Source organism: Pyrus communis, chromosome 5 (genome assembly GCF_963583255.1).
Source record: "Pyrus communis chromosome 5, drPyrComm1.1, whole genome shotgun sequence".
In the NCBI taxonomy this organism is placed as follows: domain Eukaryota; kingdom Viridiplantae; phylum Streptophyta; class Magnoliopsida; order Rosales; family Rosaceae; genus Pyrus; species Pyrus communis.
Window position 1 is genome coordinate 2,471,838 of NC_084807.1, and position 17,413 is coordinate 2,489,250.

Genomic DNA, 17,413 nt, shown 5'->3' on the forward strand with positions numbered 1-17,413 from the left:
TGGGTACATTGCGCATCTCTTAAGAATGTTACGCAATTGTAATGTTAGATTTTATTAGGCATCTACTAGGAGCGTTACAACCACTCGGTCAAATTTGTTTAACGCAATATTCTAAACTATTCTTAATTAAAGAAAAGAGGTTTCAAACTCGAGCAGAATCCAACACATTGTCTTAGCCAAATGACCTAACCAATATATAAGTCACTTTGTCATTTTAAATATTTCTGATTTTTAAATTTTAGGGGCTCATTTTTGTTATCCTTCGTATTACTTATCAATACTCAAATGTTTCTTTAAACTAATACTCATATTTAAAAATAGACTTTGATATTCACCAAGTGGAGAAATTTTACAACCCTGGTGATTAGAGTATTCATCTTCAACCCACTGCGTCTCCTATTCAAATCTTCTCCCTTCCCTTTGTGTACATGATATTCAACAAGAAGAGAGATTCTACATTATTCTTTTAAAAAAAATTGTATAGTACCTTTTATTTTAATAAAGTTATATCATAATTATTGAAGTTTTTTTTTTTTCTTATCCAATGTTACATAATAATTGTGAGGCTATCAAATGATATCGGTATTGCACTACCAACTTAGATTATTACATCTTAAACTGTTAGAAGTAATCTAAAGAAGTTAGGTTAAAGAGACATTCTGATGTTTTATTCTAATCGACAAGGAATTGAGTGATTTAAATGACAAAGACATATCTTGCCTAAGTTAATATAGCTTAAGGCATTTCAAGAGGCCAGTTTAGCCTCCGCTTGCACCCAGGACTCCTCAAGGGACCAATTTATGATAGAACTGGTACTCAATAAAAACTGTTACCTAACACTTCTTAACCTCTATCCGCTTTTACCATTAGAACAACAGAATATTTAAATGCAAGATTGCTTAAATAGTGTCACTTTGGGGGCAAGATTTCGTCTTTAGTCCATGACTCTTACCCTTACCATTAGACATGCTCTAATAGACCGCACACCCATAGATTGGATGAACACCAAATGATGGAGTAATTAATTAATTAGATTAATTTTTTTTTTTGACAAACAATATTATTTACATTAAGATGTGAGAAAGTGAGCTAAATCTCATAATGATCTGGTAATATTGTGGTTTAAATTTGAATGGAGGTAGAAATTAATTCAAAAGAATCAGTTAATTAAATTGACGTTTATACGTCTATATTGGGTCTTAAATAGTTTTTAGCTTAGCCTAGTACAAGGGTACTCATTGGGCTTGATTTAAGTTATAAAATGACTTTAGAATATACAAAGGTGGCCCAAGAGACCCACTAACCCATTTTGCCAAATTTTAACATGTGATACATCAACAATTTAGATCTTTGATCTTAAAGGGAATCTAGTTTATTCTCATGGTTTTTGCTTCCACCATATCTAGCTTTACATGTTGATTTAATTGCTAGATCTTGTCATACATGTTAGATTATATGTTCAATTTTCAAGTCCCAAGAATGAATCTCCCTATGAACATTTTTTTTTACAGTATAAGCACAAGTTATTATTAGTGGACATCAAGGAAAACAAATACAAGTATTTTAATTATAATATGAATGAACGACACGGTGGAACAGAACCACTTTTCTAATGAATTCCAAACAAAACAAAATGCCTCCAAGATTTTCCCCAAAAGAAAAGTAGTTGAAAGTTGAAACTTGCAAGAGTTGAAGACTTATCGTGTAGAACCAATTAAGTCAAACATTTAAAAAAATATGTGTAGGTTAACTACGAACTGCAAGAGTTTGATACAAGTTTCTTACAGAACAACAAATGCTAAAAAGAATTGAGAAACATAATTGCTCGGCTTTCTTTCCTAATTTCAGCTATGATCCTCACCTTGTTTGCGAGGGTAAATGCTAATATGATACAAGTATTTTGTTTGGTTTTTTCTTAACATTTAAGCTTCGTTCTTGTTTCGATTCTTCTGTGAACAGGAGGAGCTCTGTAATATGCTGGCATTGTTGCAGGAAAGAACATCTGTCTAACTCCTTCGGCTTTAATTATCGGGAATATGATTCCTGATGCACTCTGAAAATTGAAAACCAAAAGATTAGTTAGCGATTCATGCTTGTATTGTTTGTAATATGACTTATATAACGAGCTTGCAGATGAGAAAGTACTGGGAAAATGAGTAAACATACCACGATCAATCTAGCCCCTAACCACATCCGTTTCGGTGTAGGGAATGGAATCATTAAGCGGCTGACTCCATAGACAGCCACAGCAAAGAAATGGAGAAACAGGCTGATTGGACGAGGGTTAAGACCGGAGAGTAGAGATATTGGTCCATTTGAACAGATGCCGCCAAGGCTCAAGTAGTCGAAACATGCTTCACGCATTTCCTGTCTTGCAAGGTCAGGCGATGCACAAAACACCTTGTAAAGGGCACCGGCCAATGTGTTTATAGTAGATGACACAGGCTGCATTGAAAATTAACTAATTTCATCACACACATTTCCACATGCATGATAATATGCTCTCACCAAGATATATATATATATATATATATATATCTGACTTGTTATGTTGTTCAATTGTGAATCAGTGCTTGACGTAACAATATAACATGTCAGACTGTCTAATAAGAGAAAATTTTAATTTACATATAGGAAATGCGGCAATATACCTTGCGGAGCGTGTAAAATGATTCAAGATAATCGCACAAAGCAGGTGCATCGTTGAAGTCACTTAGGGGTCTCAAAAGATCCCTTAGAAGAACAATGTCGGAAAGAGCCACAGTCATTCCTCCTCCAGTTAAAGGATGTCTCATGTTGAAAGCATCCCCCAATAAAATTGCGCCAGGGGTGGGCTGAGGAGCAGCCGGCATGCTTTTGTTTTGCATTGTTCTGATAATTCCTTTATCAACCGCTGCTAGAAAAGCCTTTAAGAGCTGATGGGGAACCTGAAGCAAATTCCTCAGATTAGTCCCTTTCGATTGAAATGAATGGCATTGAAATTTAATAAAGTCAAGCAAAATAATAGATACCTGTGGAGCCACCACGATTTTCAAATACTGAGCCATTTCACCGTTAGCTACTGATGGTACTTTTGTGCCAGGTACATCTACCAAACAACGAACCTCGGTGCTACTAATAGGATAAAACAAGATGGGTGAAGGGTCTCCCAAAATCACATGTCCATGGTTTGCATGAGGAAGCTCACAGTTCTCCAAGATCAAACCGACAAAGCAGGATGGATTTTCAATCTGCAGTATTTAGACAAATTAGTCTTGTTGGTCTATAATAGCAAACACTTCAATGCTAAAATATAAAAGAAATGTTCGAATTCTGAAGACTGAAATCAATGAATTACATTGGGAGTAGAGATAGAGCGGCGCAGATTTGAAAAGCAGCCATCGCATACTATTGTTAGCGGAGCATATGTTCTCATCTCCTCTCCGGCCTTGTTCTTGTACATCACTCCTCTGATAGTGCCACTTTCTTCAATTAGTGTTATCACTGTTCCTTGTTCCATTTTCACACTGCAAAGAAAACATTGTCAGACATTATAAGAGGTACAAAACAAATTACATCAAAACAATCACAGCCAAGAAATCATGATGATCTTCTCATTATACTCAGAAGGAAAATGGGAATTTACGTACTTTGAAAGAGTTGCAGCCCTTTCGCGCATTCGTTGGATGAAACGTCCATTGTGGAAACTTCTCCCGGCGATATCTGAACTATATGTTTCTAAGGGATATGACAGTTTTGTGTCATTGCCATTTTTGTAAAGGGCATAACCAAACACTTTTTGAGCATCAATGGACTCATTAGCACAATCTTCAAGACCCAAGTCAATCAACTTGAGATAGCCTCCAGGCTGCAATAGTTCACCAACAATTCTGTCTGGCTCGTTCAAGTCTCTTTCGATCACATGTACACGCCGTCCTTCCTATATTTAACAAGAACCAAAACTCACGATTAACTCAAAAGGCTACATAATTACAACTTTAATTAAGCTCCGCTAGGACAAGAAGATCCGAATGCTTAATTAGCCAAAAGAATGACAGTTACAAACTGCCATAAACCAAAGTTTAGCTGTGTGAACAAGACTAATATTCTGTTTGGACTGCACTATTGCAATTAGCACCCCATATTAGAGCCAACTCATAAAGATAAAAACAAAGAAATTGGCTTTGATAACTTCATTTATTGACTGAATCCTCCATTGTACGGTTTATATAAATGCTACAAATGTTAGTGAGAAACATTTAAAAAGCGCGTTTAGGGTAATATTAAGGTCCATTCTTGTTTTCCCTGGTTAAAAACGATGTTTCAAGCATTTTTAACTATGAAATCGGGTTTTGATTAAGAAAAAAATGAATCAATAAGAAATAAAAAGTCAAAAAATAACTAGAGTTGAAAAACTATAATGCTAATAACGATTGACGATGATTACGATTTCTATTGAACATTAATTCATCTTACAAAAATAAAAAATATAAACTAGAGAATGTAGATTATGAAGATAAAGAGAGAAAAATGATGATCACCTTCCCAAGAGTGTAAGCAAGCGCAGCACCAGCAACTCCGTCACCAACAATGACAACATCAGTATTTTTCTCAATCTCCGTCGCCGAAAAAACACCAGTTTCAGAAACATTCGCGACGTCTTCCTTCTTCTTTTCGCTGTAGGTGGTGTTTATGATGAGGAAGAAAACAGAACTCAACAAAGAAACCAGGACACCAGCAAGAACATACTCATAAACCATAATTTAATTAATTAATCTTTTCGATTTAGTGTTTTTGTTTGTCTAGAATTTGGTTGTGAAGGTGAAGTGCTTGATGCTTATGATGGAAGTTGAAGGGCGTTTATATAGAATGGGAGACTGCAGTTGGTAACTTGGTAGGCAACTGCCGCGGTGTTTCTGGCCATTTTTTTATTAATGAATTTTAGCAGCGTGTGGATTATGTGAAAATCGTGTGGGCAAGAGGACAAAGATACAGTCACTTGGGGGACAATTTAATGGTGTCACAATCATTTATGCATTATTTGATTTTGATTACAGCTAATCTTTTTATTTCCCTTGTCCAAAGTTATATAGAAACTTATTGTGTGTGTGTGTATTCCGAGGTTTTTCTTTAATTTATATATATATATATATATATATATAAAAGCAGTACGTAAGTTGCTTTTAAAACTGCTTTCATAAAAGCAGAGAGCTTTTAATGAATATTCTTCATTCATCCAATACCCTCATTAATTTTAAAAAATTATATTATTGCTTAGAGAACAAAGTGACCTCCACTACATACTACTACAACCACTTACCTTACACAACCACCACGATGGTTGTCACACTCCGACCCGCGAATAAGGACTATTCACGAACTAGGATGTGAGCCATATATTAGCTATAGAAATAAATTCTACAACCAAGATATGGTTCACACCCTAACTCGTGAATAGTCTTTATTCGTTGGTCAGGGCGTGATAATGGTTGTCACCATCTTTGCCACCACAATTGTCACCACGCCACAACCACTACAACCGCCACCACAACCACAATAACTTTTGCCACCACCATCATAACAGTCCATAGTCGCCCTTACCACTAATGTTATCTTTGCACGCCAACCACCACACCCCACTATTGGCACAACCACCCCCAACCATTGTCACTGCCATCACTACCGCTACCACCATTGCCATTGTCACCAACGTCGTTGTCATCACCTACAATTGCAACCACCAACCTTACCACCACCATCGATGTCACCGCTATTGACACCACCACCACCACACCAAAATCACCATCACTTCCGCTGCCACCAGTGCTACTTTTACATCCCACCAACACACCTTACTATTGGTACCATCGCCATCGCCATTGCCAACCACTGCCTTCGCCACCACTGTCGTTGCCACCATCTGCTAGCATATTTATTTTTGTCATTATATAGAATTATATTATATCACTCACATTAAAATTTAACAAACACCTTTACATTACTTTTTATACTCACAACACTTTTAAAAATAGAGCTTATCAAGTGCTCATCTACTTTATTTTACATCTAAATATTCTTGAAACACAACAGAAGTAGTTTTTTATTTTATTTTATTTTTATTTTTTTTTAAGGCACAACCATCCATGATGGGCCCTAAAACATTCATTTGTAGTGGAGAAAGTGGATGACTGAATTTTTTCAAAGAAACACTAAAATGACTACTATTTAACTCAATAGTCATAACTTCGAATATGGATGATTTTTAGTAAAGATGATCTTTGAAAGAATATTTAAAATATAAACGGTTTGTTGAAATACATTATGAAACGAGACTAACCGAACTGTGCCAAAAATATGTGCTAAAATGTATCTCCGGATCATGACTATATAATCTTTTGGGTAATCATTTAACAAAAAAATAAGAAATAAAAAAATGAATGCAACTTCCATGAGTAAACCTGTCGAAACACATGAATTGGTAGCTATTTTTCATTTGCCTCCTATTCTTATATTAATTGGATAGAATTTGGGAAATTTTAGGGATCTTTGTTCTGCCTTTAAAATTTCCAATTCGAACTCGAAAAAATCCAATGAATGCATTTGTATAGATTTTTAGAACTCCGATTGTTCTCTTTGAATTTTTTCGTAGTGTTCCAAATTTATTAAAATAACACATGGTGGATTAAAGATCACGTATGACGTACCATGATCTCCGAGTGTTGACTAAAAAAATGAAAAAGATGACAGAGCGAAACACACGGTGAATTCATCTAAAAACTTAGTCAAAGAGTGTTGGCACTGCCATTGAGACTAAGTTTGGTCGATGTGTCAAAGATATGTGCGTGGGCTTACAGATGTCCGCCACATAATAAATTACAAACCATTTTTTTTTAATTTTCGAATGGATGAAACTAGGAGTTGATTGAAGGCTGAAATAGCTATCAGAAATAATTAAAATATGCGTATAGAAAAATAAATTTATAAATAAATAAGTAGTTAATTTTTATTTTTATTTTATCAAGTGTAGATTTTCTAAAAGGTTGTGTTATCTACACACTTATTTTTGAGAGGTGTATGAGGTAAAAACATAAGTGTGTGAATGCACCACCCTTTTGAAAATTAATATTTTTTTGAGTACATTGATATTTTACACTAAAGGAATAGAGAGTTCGGCTAAGCTACATAATAGGCAGCCTAATTTGGTATCGAATTTGCCATCTACGAGATTCGAATCTAAGACATCTCACTTTTAAATGAAGAAGAATACAACCAGTACTGAGTGGCTCGAAAATTAATATTAATACTTAAAAACAAATGATTTATAATAGTATGTAGACGTGGGAGCAATGGGGATGTTTTTGTTTTCCTATATTTTATTTTTTTGATACATCGACCCCATTGTTTATTTGTTTGCTCTTGGGGCAAGTGGGAAAGTCAGGTCTCCAAGCCATTAGTACGGAAGCAATGCTTTGTCAAAGTCGAAGCTGAAAACGAGGATAGATCTATGAACTCAAACGTAACAGGTAAACAATCCAAATAAAAATTTCTAAGTGGCATGTTTGAATCTTGGTTTCAATCATACTACGTAAATGTGAACAAGAAGAAATATGTGGATGCAAATAACATAATATCGTTGACGTGGTAAAACCCACACACAACGGGGAAAATTCATGTACACACAACCAGTTAAAGAATCCACTAACGAATAAGATTTTTACAAGACTCAATTTGATAGAAACTAGACTCGAAGCTTTACCAAATACTTATGTCTTGCAATACACTGTTTTTGTTTTTTTTTTTTTTTTTGCTCTCTTTTGGATGATTACGTCACAATAGGTCCTCCTTACGAGCAAAGAGATCCACACAGCTTGTTCACCAATAATGTAGGATTATGAATGAATGCAAGGATTCTAAAGGTTTCACAAAGTTGCTCACACTAAGCCTAGCAAACATAAAACCTCTCCCTTTCAGATGTAATATTGAATATTACGGTTATGCAAAAGGTGAAGAAAGAACGATGTAGACTTATAGGACGGGGATCGCCTAACTACAAGGAGTAATAATAGGGAAAAACAGTCTTAGGTGTGTTCCTAAGGTAAAACTAATTCTACAGACCTAATTAACCAACCTAAATAAATATGATTTGATTAGATTTGATATCACTCTCCTAATTTTTTTTAAACAATCGATATTATCTACACTAAGAGGAGTGCGTGGGCTTAGCCTCACAATGGGCTAACAATAACGTGGTTCAAATTCACATTTGATGAGAATCGAACCTAAGACCTCTTACATACCAGTGAATAGGAATATCACTAAATCGTAGTACTAAATGACGATATCACTCCTAATTAACTCAACCTCCAAACTTAATGAAAATTACATACTCACATATACAAGTCTAGGAAAGAAACCAATAAAAGTCTTGCATGTGGGACCTTGATTTTCAGACTGTCGGACCAAAGTGGAAGAAATAGTGAAGACCCACACGAATGGTAGGCTAGGACCTACGAGTCTATATGGTTGGAATGACCCACACGATCTGGATCAGATCATCTTAGGTTCTATCGGGACAAGTTAATCTGATAGGCATTGGAATGGTAGGCTAGGTTTGGCCTCAAGAATGACCTACTTGGCCCTCAAGGAACATATCCCCTAATCCTAGACTTATTAGGAGAGAATCTTTGGAATTACTATTATTATGGAAATTAATGTGTGCTCCAATTAATCAGTAATAGGAAGGAAAATGTTTCTAGATTTCCTATTAGGATTATCTCGACTTTTAATACTAATTTCTATCCTCATAAGGACTCTCATTAAACACTATAGATACACCCTCTGTATCATATTCTCTACGCTTTATCCCATTGCTTGAAGCTCTTAAATTTTGTCCTAACTTGATCATCGTAGGGTATTTGGCCGGTTCCTCATCGATGCGTAGGTTCTCGTAGGGTCCTTGGCTGGTTTCTCATCGGTGCGTAGGTTATTTTACGATCTTTTCTTGTTGGCTTGTAGGTTTCCTGCGATTATTTGTATCATAAACAATGATTTGCTAATTTGGTTCCAACATTGCGCTTCAGAATTCTCTTATTATATGAAAATATTAGCCATTAAAAGTTTGAACTTGGGACGTAGTGAATTATAAGTGAAATTGTAGAAAGGGGGTCATAATTTCTAGTGGTGCCACCGCGTTGGCAAATATGCTCAAGAATTTTCAAATAGGTGAAGTGTCATGAATATGCTCAGGAATTGTCAAATATATTTGGATAATTTTTATATTATTTCATTACTTTCTAATTGGTGAGATATATAGGAATTACAAGAGTTGTTTACAAGTATTTCATCGATGTGGGATAATAAATTAACAATAGAACTAATATATACAACTCGTAGCACTCCTTTCAAGTTAGAGCAAAGATGTTACGCATGCCTAACTTGTCGAGCAAGTTGGAAAACACACTACTAGAGACAACCTTAGTAAGCACATCAGTGAGTTGATCTTCAATTTCCACAAACGAAAAGGCAATGATTCCAACATTCAATTTCTCCTTGAGGAAGTATTGATCAATCTCAACATGATTTATATGATCATGTTGCACTGGATTATGAACAATCTTTATAGTTGCCTCATTATCAAAATGTAGATTCATAACTTGGTTCCAAAACCGAAGTCTCTCAACAATTTCTTCCACCACAACAACTCACAAACACCATGAAACACATCATATAGTTAGTGTTGGAACCAAATTTGATATCACCATCCAGGGAGGAGTGCTCGAACGACGATCTGCAAGAAAGAGCAAACAAACCGTGAACTCCTTAGGGCACCAGTGTGGTACTGGCCAAAGGATCTCCGACGATCAAGTCAATAAAGGTCTTAGAATTCAAGTAGTAGGCAAGAGAGTGAGAGAATAATATTGTATGCAATGTGCACGATATCGGAATACCTTTAATGAAACCTATACGGGAGTGTATGTATAGTTATCATGAGTGAATCCTCCTAGGATATTGAATCCTCATAAAGTCGGAAGAATTCTAGAGGATATCTAGCAATATATATTCTTTCCTTGTAGAATTATGATTAATTGAGGCTTAATTAAGCTAATTTTTAGATTATAGGAATCTCCAAGATAATAGGAAACTGTTGGAAAATTAGTTTTTATTTTATTATTTATGGTTTTCTTGTGGGCAAAGGATATTAGAGGTTTTTGCCCATTTAGAATTAGGATTTTGCTTTAGTTTTCACTAGTAGTGCTTGTATTAGTTTAATTTAATAAGTTAGTCAAGATATAGTTCTTAATTTGTAGCCGTTTCGGCATTCTTATTATTTAATAATATTTTTATTATTTTGTAATCTTGTTATGATATTCAACTGAAACTAGATCGTCAAAATAAATTTTGTATCTTGCGAATCAAGTATGGTCATTCTCGACAAGACCTGCAGGCCTTGCCTACCATTTTGAAGCCCCACATGATGTGGTGCACTGTTGGCCCATTAGTATGGCCTAACCTAACCGAGTCTGGTTAGTTCATGATCAGACCAAGGAAACACTTGTATTCCAACCCACCTTACTCCGATTCTAGAATTTTCACGATCCTGCAAATAGTAAAAAGTTTAATCGAAACGGGTTCTTTCCATACCAATTAATTTCTTAATTTTACTCATTCCTAACTTATCCGATTCTTAAAAAATGAGAAAAAGTAATTCTACAAATAAAAGAAACAAAAAGTCATGATAAATATTTACTTGCGTGAGTACTTTGACAAAGTATTGCTCCACAGTCCACGGTCAATCCACACTAATGAATTGACCCAACTTCCCCCCGCGTCCCCACTCTCCATACCAAAAATGACCCATTCGACCACACGTTCAAAAGAAGCACTATATCTATATATATACTAGGCAAAATTAAAAAACAAAAGAATGACTACTTAATTAATCATGCATGAACCTCTTTTATATTGTATATATGTATAATTAATTATTTCTGATATCTTATTCCCACGTACGTATCAACAAAGCAGTTATGGTAGGCGCCTACACAGAAGCTTCAAACTTTCCCCAACAACAATTCTCTCTCTATAAGCATTCAAGTTTCATAACAACCATAAGCATTAAGCACTTTACATTCACAAATCACAAACTACAGAGAAATTAAAGAAACTAAAGCAGATATTAATTAGATTAAGATGGTTTACGAGTATGTTCTTGCTCGTGTCTTGGTTTCTCTGTTGGGTTCGGTTTTCTTTGTGATCATAAACACTACTTTGAGCGAAAATAAGAGGGACGTTGCAATGGTGTCAGAAAACGGTGTTTGTTTGGCACCGTAGATTGAGAAAAGTACCGACGTTGTCATTGTTGGTGCCGGAGTTGCTGGTGCTGCTCTTGCTTACACTCTTGGAAAGGTGATCATTATTTCTCTCTCTATTTATAGAGTCTAACTCTCTTGATCTTAATAATCTCTATTCGGAGTTCCAAAGTTCTCTATTTTTTTTTTAAAGATGAAATATAAATGTTGAATAGTAAGTTTTTTACTTTTGTTGCTACTTTTTTAACTCTATTTTCCTCAGTAATTCAGTTAAGTTAAACAGTCAAAACTTGAAGCTGTGTTTTTCTGACTTTTTATTTCTGAACAATTTATTTATTTTTTACTTAAATCCTATGAATGAATCCTTCAAAACTTGCTTTCATACTTAAAAATACTTGAAGCATCATTTTAAAGAAGAAAAAAAGAAAAATAACGGTCCTTATCATAAATATTGCACCCAAAACTTGCTTTTAAATCTTTCTCACTAACATTTGTCTAAGAGCTGAGTAAACTAATCAGCATATTATATCTAGTGGATACGAGCCTAGTCAAGTTGACTAAAGCAATGTACACCCCATTTGCACCTAAATTTGGATCCCCCTCCCCATAACTTAATCGAACTTAGTGTAGATCATTCTATTGTTTATCCAAAAAACCAATTAGCATTTCAAACCAACCCTTTCTTTCCTTGTACATATAAGGCTTCAGTCAATAGATGACGTTGTGAAAGCTAATTTATTTGCTTTCATTTTTTATTCGGCTCTAGTGGGTGCTAATAATTACAATAATGCAGTCTATACAGTTGTAATCTTGTTCACACTTTAAAGTTAGGTTTCCGTCCGTTTGTAATTGTCCTAGAACATTGAGAAGGTTTGCTAATTAAGCATTCAGATCTTATCCTGGCATTGATCGAAGTCGTAATTATGTGGCCTTTTGAGTTAATCATGAGTTTTTTTTGTTGTTAAATGTAGGAAGGACGACGTGTCCATGTGATTGAAAGAGACTTAAGTGAGCCAGATAGAATTGTGGGTGAACTATTGCAGCCTGGAGGCTATCTCAAATTGATTGAATTAGGTCTTGAAGATTGTGCAAATGAGTCCATTGATTCTCAGAAAGTGTTTGGTTATGCTCTTTACAAAAATGGCAATGATACAAAACTATTATATCCCTTGGAAACATATAGCTCTGACATCGCTAGCAGAAGTTTTCACAACGGGCGTTTCATCCAAAAAATGAGCGAAAGGGCTGCAAATATTCCCAAGTACGTGAATTCCCATCTTCCTGTGGATATGATTAGAAGATAATCTTTTTCGATGTAATTTCTCTTCTCATGTCTCAATTATTTTTTTCTCTACAGTGTGAAATTGGAACAAGGAACAGTGACAACACTAATTGAAGAAAAGGGCACCATCAAGGGAGTGATGTACAAGAACAAGGCCGGAGAGGAGATGAGACCATATGCTCCGCTAACAATAGTGTGCGATGGATGCTTTTCAAATCTGCGTCGCTCTATCTCTACTCCGAATGTATTTTATTCGATCGTTAGAAACTCGAGCATTTCTTTTATATTAAAATGGAAGTGTTTGCACTTTAATGAGACCAACAAGACTAACTTGTCTAAATACTGTAGATTGAGAACCCGTCCTGCTTCGTTGGGTTGATCTTGGACAACTGCGAGCTTCCTCATGCAAATCATGGACATGTGATTCTGGGAGATCCTTTACCCATCCTGTTTTATCCTATCAGTAGTACCGAGGGTCGTTGTTTGGTAGATGTTCCGGGCACAAAAGTGAAGTCCCAAGCATGAATTCTCTATGAATATTTTTTTACAGTATAAGCACAAGTTATTATTAGTGGACATCAAGGAAAACAAACACAAGTATTTTAATTATAATATGAATGAACGACACGGTGGAACACAGCCACTTTTCTAATGAATTCCAAACAAAACAGAATGCCTCCAAGATTTTCCCCAAAAGAAAAGTAGTTGAAAGTTGAAACTTGCAAGAGTTGAAGACTTCATGTGTACAACCAATTAAGTCAAACATTTAAAAAAAAATATGTGTAGGTTAACTACGAACTGCAAGAGTTTGATACAAGTTTCTTGCAGAACAACAAATGCTAAAAAGAATTGAGAAACATAATTGCTCGGCTTTCTTTCCTAATTTCAGCTATGATCCTCACCTTGTTTGCGAGGGTAAATGCTAATATGATACAAGTATTTTGTTTGGTTTTTTCTTAACATTTAAGCTTCGTTCTTGTTTCGATTCTTCTGTGAACAGGAGGAGCTCTGTAATATGCTGGCATTGTTGCAGGAAAGAACATCTGTCTAACTCCTTCGGCTTTAATTATCGGGAATATGATTCCTGATGCACTCTGAAAATTGAAAACCAAAAGATTAGTTAGCGATTCATGCTTGTATTGTTTGTAATATGACTTATTTAACGAGCTTGCAGATGAGAAAGTACTGGGAAAATGAGTAAACATACCACGATCAATCTAGCCCCCAACCACATCCGTTTCGGTGTAGGGAATGGAATCATTAAGCGGCTGACTCCATAGACAGCCACAGCAAAGAAATGGAGAAACAGGCTGATTGGACGAGGGTTAAGACCGGAGAGTAGAGATATTGGTCCATTTGAACAGATGCCGCCAAGGCTCAAGTAGTCGAAACATGCTTCACGCATTTCCTGTCTTGCGAGGTCAGGCGATGCACAAAACACCTTGTAAAGGGCACCGGCCAATGTGTTTATAGTAGATGACACAGGCTGCAATGAAAATTAACTAATTTCATCACACACATTTCCACATGCATGATAATATGCTCTCACCAAGATAGATATATATATATATATATATATATTATGTTGTTAAATTGTGAATCAGTGCTTGAAATAACAATATAACATGTCAGACTGTCTAATAAGAGAAAATTTTAATTTACATATAGGAAATGCGGCAATATACCTTGCGGAGCGTGTAAAATGATTCGAGATAATCGCACAAAGCTGGTGCATCGTTGAAGTCACTTAGGGGTCTCAAAAGATCCCTTAGAAGAACAATGTCGGAAAGAGCCACAGTCATTCCTCCTCCAGTTAAAGGATGTCTCATGTTGAAAGCATCCCCCAATAAAATTGCGCCAGGGGTGGGCTGAGGAGCAGCCGGCATGCTTTTGTTTTGCATTGTTCTGATGATTCCTTTATCAACCGCTGCTAGAAAAGCCTTTAAGATCTGATGGGGAACCTGAAGCAAATTCCTCAGATTAGTCCCTTTCGATCAAAATGAATGGCATTGAAATTTAATAAAGTCAAGCAAAATAATAGATACCTGAGGAGCCACCACGGTTTTCAAATACTGAGCCATTTCACCGTTAGCTACTGATGGTACTTTTGTGCCGGGTACATCTACCAAACAACGAACCTCGGTGCTACTAATAGGATAAAACAAGATGGGTGAAGGGTCTCCCAAAATCACATGTCCATGGTTTGCATGAGGAAGTTCACAGTTCTCCAAGATCAAACCGACGAAGCAGGATGGATTTTCAATCTGCAGTATTTAGACAAGTTAGTCTTGTTGGTCTATAATAACAAACACTTCAATGCTAAAATATAAAAGAAATGTTCGAATTCTGAAGACTGAAATCAATGAATTACATTGGGAGTAGAGATAGAGCGGCGCAGATTTGAAAAGCAGCCATCGCATACTATTGTTAGCGGAGCATATGTTCTCATCTCCTCTCCGGCCTTGTTCTTGTACATCACTCCTCTGATAGTGCCATTTTCTTCAATTAATGTTGTCACTGTTCCTTGTTCCATTTTCACACTGCAAAGAAAACATTGTCATACATGAATAAGAGGTACAAAGAAAATTACATCCAAACAATCACCGCCAAGAAATCATGATGATCTTCTTATCATACTCAGAAGGAAAATGGGAATTTACGTACTTTGAAAGAGTTGCAGCCCTTTCACGCATTCTTTGGATGAAACGTCCATTGTGGAAACTTCTCCCGGCGATATCTGAACTATATGTTTCTAAGGGATATGACAGTTTTGTGTCATTGCCATTTTTGTAAAGGGCATAACCAAACACTTTTTGAGCATCAATGGACTCATTAGCACAATCTTCAAGACCCAATTCAATCAACTTGAGATAGCCTCCAGGCTGCAATAGTTCACCAACAATTCTGTCTGGCTCGTTCAAGTCTCTTTCGATCACATGTACACGCCGTCCTTCCTATATTTAACAAGAACCAAAACTCACGATTAACTCAAAAGGCTACATAATTACAACTTTAATTAAGCTCCGCTAGGACAAGAAGATCCGAATGCTTAATTAGCAAAACGAATGACAGTTACAAACTACCATAAACCAAAGTTTAGCTGTGTGAACAGGATTAATATACTGTTTGGACTGGAATTAGCACCCCATATTAGAGCCAACTCATAAAGATAAAAACAAAGAAATTGGCTTTGATAACTTCATTTATTGACTGAATCCTCCATTGTATAGTTTATATAAATGCTACAAATGTTAGTGATAAACATTTAAAAAGCGCGTTTAGGGTAATATTAAGGTCCATTCTTGTTTTCCCTGGTTAAAAACGATGTTTCAAGCATTTTTAACTATGAAATCGGGGTTTTAATTTAAAAAAAAAATGGCAATAAGAAATAAAGAGTAAAAAAATAGCTAGAGTTGAAAAACTATAATGCTAATAACGATTGACGATGATTACGATTTCTATTGAACATTCATTCATCTTAAAAAATAAAAAATAAAAAAATATAAACTATAGAGAATGTAGATTATGAAGATAAAGAGAGAGAAATGATGATCACCTTCCCAAGAGTGTAAGCAAGAGCAGCACCAGCAACTCCGGCACCAACAATGACAACATCAGTATTTTTCTCAATCTCCGTCGCCGAAAAAACACCAGTTTCAGAAACATTCGCGACGTCTTCCTTCTTCTTTTCGCTGTAGGTGGTGTTTATGATGAGGAAGAAAACAAAACTCAACAAAGAAACCAGGACACCAGCAAGAACATACTCATAAACCATAATTTAATTAATTAATCTTTTGCGATTTAGTGTTTTTGTTTGTCTAGAATTTGGTTGTGAAGATGAAGTGCTTGATGCTTATGATGGAAGATGAAGGGCGTTTATATAGACTGGGAGACTGCAGTTGGTAACTTGGTAGGCACCTGCCGCGGTGTTTCTGGCCATTTTTTTATTAATGAATTTTAACAGCGTGTGGATTATGTGAAAATCGTGTGGGCAAGAGGACAAAGATACGGTCACTTGGGAGGACAATTTAATGGTGTCACACTCATTTATGCATTATTTGATTTTGATTACAACTAATCTTTTTGTTTCACTTGTCCAAAGTCATACAGAAACATATTTTATATGTATATATATATATATATATATATATATATATCTCCGAGTTTTTTTTTTAATTTAATCTTCTTCTTTTTTTCGCAATATATATATATATATATATATATGCACATTTATGTAAGTAGTTCGTAAGTTGCTTTTAAAACTACTTTCATAAAAGCAAAGAGCTTTTAATGAATATTCTTCATTCATCCAATACCCTCATTAATTTTAAAAAAATTACATCATTGCTTAGAGAACAAAGTGACCTCCACTACATACTGCACCACCACCACCACCATGGTTGTCACCATCTCCGCCACCACAATTGTCATCACATCAAACCACTACAACCGCCACCACAACCACAATCACTTCTACCACCACCGTCATAATCGTCCACCGCTGCCCTTACCACCAATGTTATCTTTGCACGCCAACCACAACACCCCACTATTGGCATGACCACCCCCAACGATTGTCATTGCCATCTCCACCGCTACCCCCATTGCCATTGTCATCGATATCGTTGTCATCACCTACAATTGCAACCACCAACCTTACACCACCACCGAACTTACCACCACCATCGATGTCACCACTAATGACACCCACCACCGCCACACCACAATCACCGTCACTTCTGCTGCCACCAATGCTACCTTTACACCCCACCAACACACCTTACTATTGGTACCATCGCCATTGCCATTTTCATCACAACCACTGCTGCCGTCCCCACTGTTG

The 17,413-nt window shown here is 35.9% G+C and overlaps 2 protein-coding genes and 1 pseudogene across 2 annotated transcripts; 1 reads left to right on the forward strand and 2 right to left on the reverse strand.

Annotated features, from left to right (window-relative positions):
• Positions 1–1,703: 1,703 nt before the first annotated feature.
• LOC137733449 (squalene monooxygenase SE1-like) lies at positions 1,704–4,920 on the reverse strand. The gene is made up of 7 exons (XM_068472600.1): positions 4,521–4,920; positions 3,630–3,919; positions 3,338–3,506; positions 3,012–3,230; positions 2,652–2,927; positions 2,167–2,445; positions 1,704–2,053 (listed from the first exon to the last, which is right to left on the reverse strand). Exons 1-7 carry the CDS (start codon positions 4,737–4,739, stop codon positions 1,916–1,918), a joined length of 1,590 nt encoding a protein of 529 aa, XP_068328701.1. The 5' UTR covers positions 4,740–4,920; the 3' UTR covers positions 1,704–1,915.
• Positions 4,921–11,113: 6,193 nt separating this feature from the next.
• On the forward strand, positions 11,114–13,095 carry LOC137733544 (squalene monooxygenase SE1-like; annotated as a pseudogene).
• Positions 13,096–13,419: 324 nt separating this feature from the next.
• LOC137733450 (squalene monooxygenase SE1-like) lies at positions 13,420–16,435 on the reverse strand. The gene is made up of 7 exons (XM_068472601.1): positions 16,127–16,435; positions 15,235–15,524; positions 14,942–15,110; positions 14,616–14,834; positions 14,256–14,531; positions 13,778–14,056; positions 13,420–13,664 (listed from the first exon to the last, which is right to left on the reverse strand). The coding sequence occupies exons 1-7, from the start codon at positions 16,343–16,345 to the stop codon at positions 13,527–13,529; spliced, it is 1,590 nt and encodes a 529-aa protein (XP_068328702.1). The 5' UTR covers positions 16,346–16,435; the 3' UTR covers positions 13,420–13,526.
• Between the last annotated feature and the right edge of the window lie 978 nt (positions 16,436–17,413).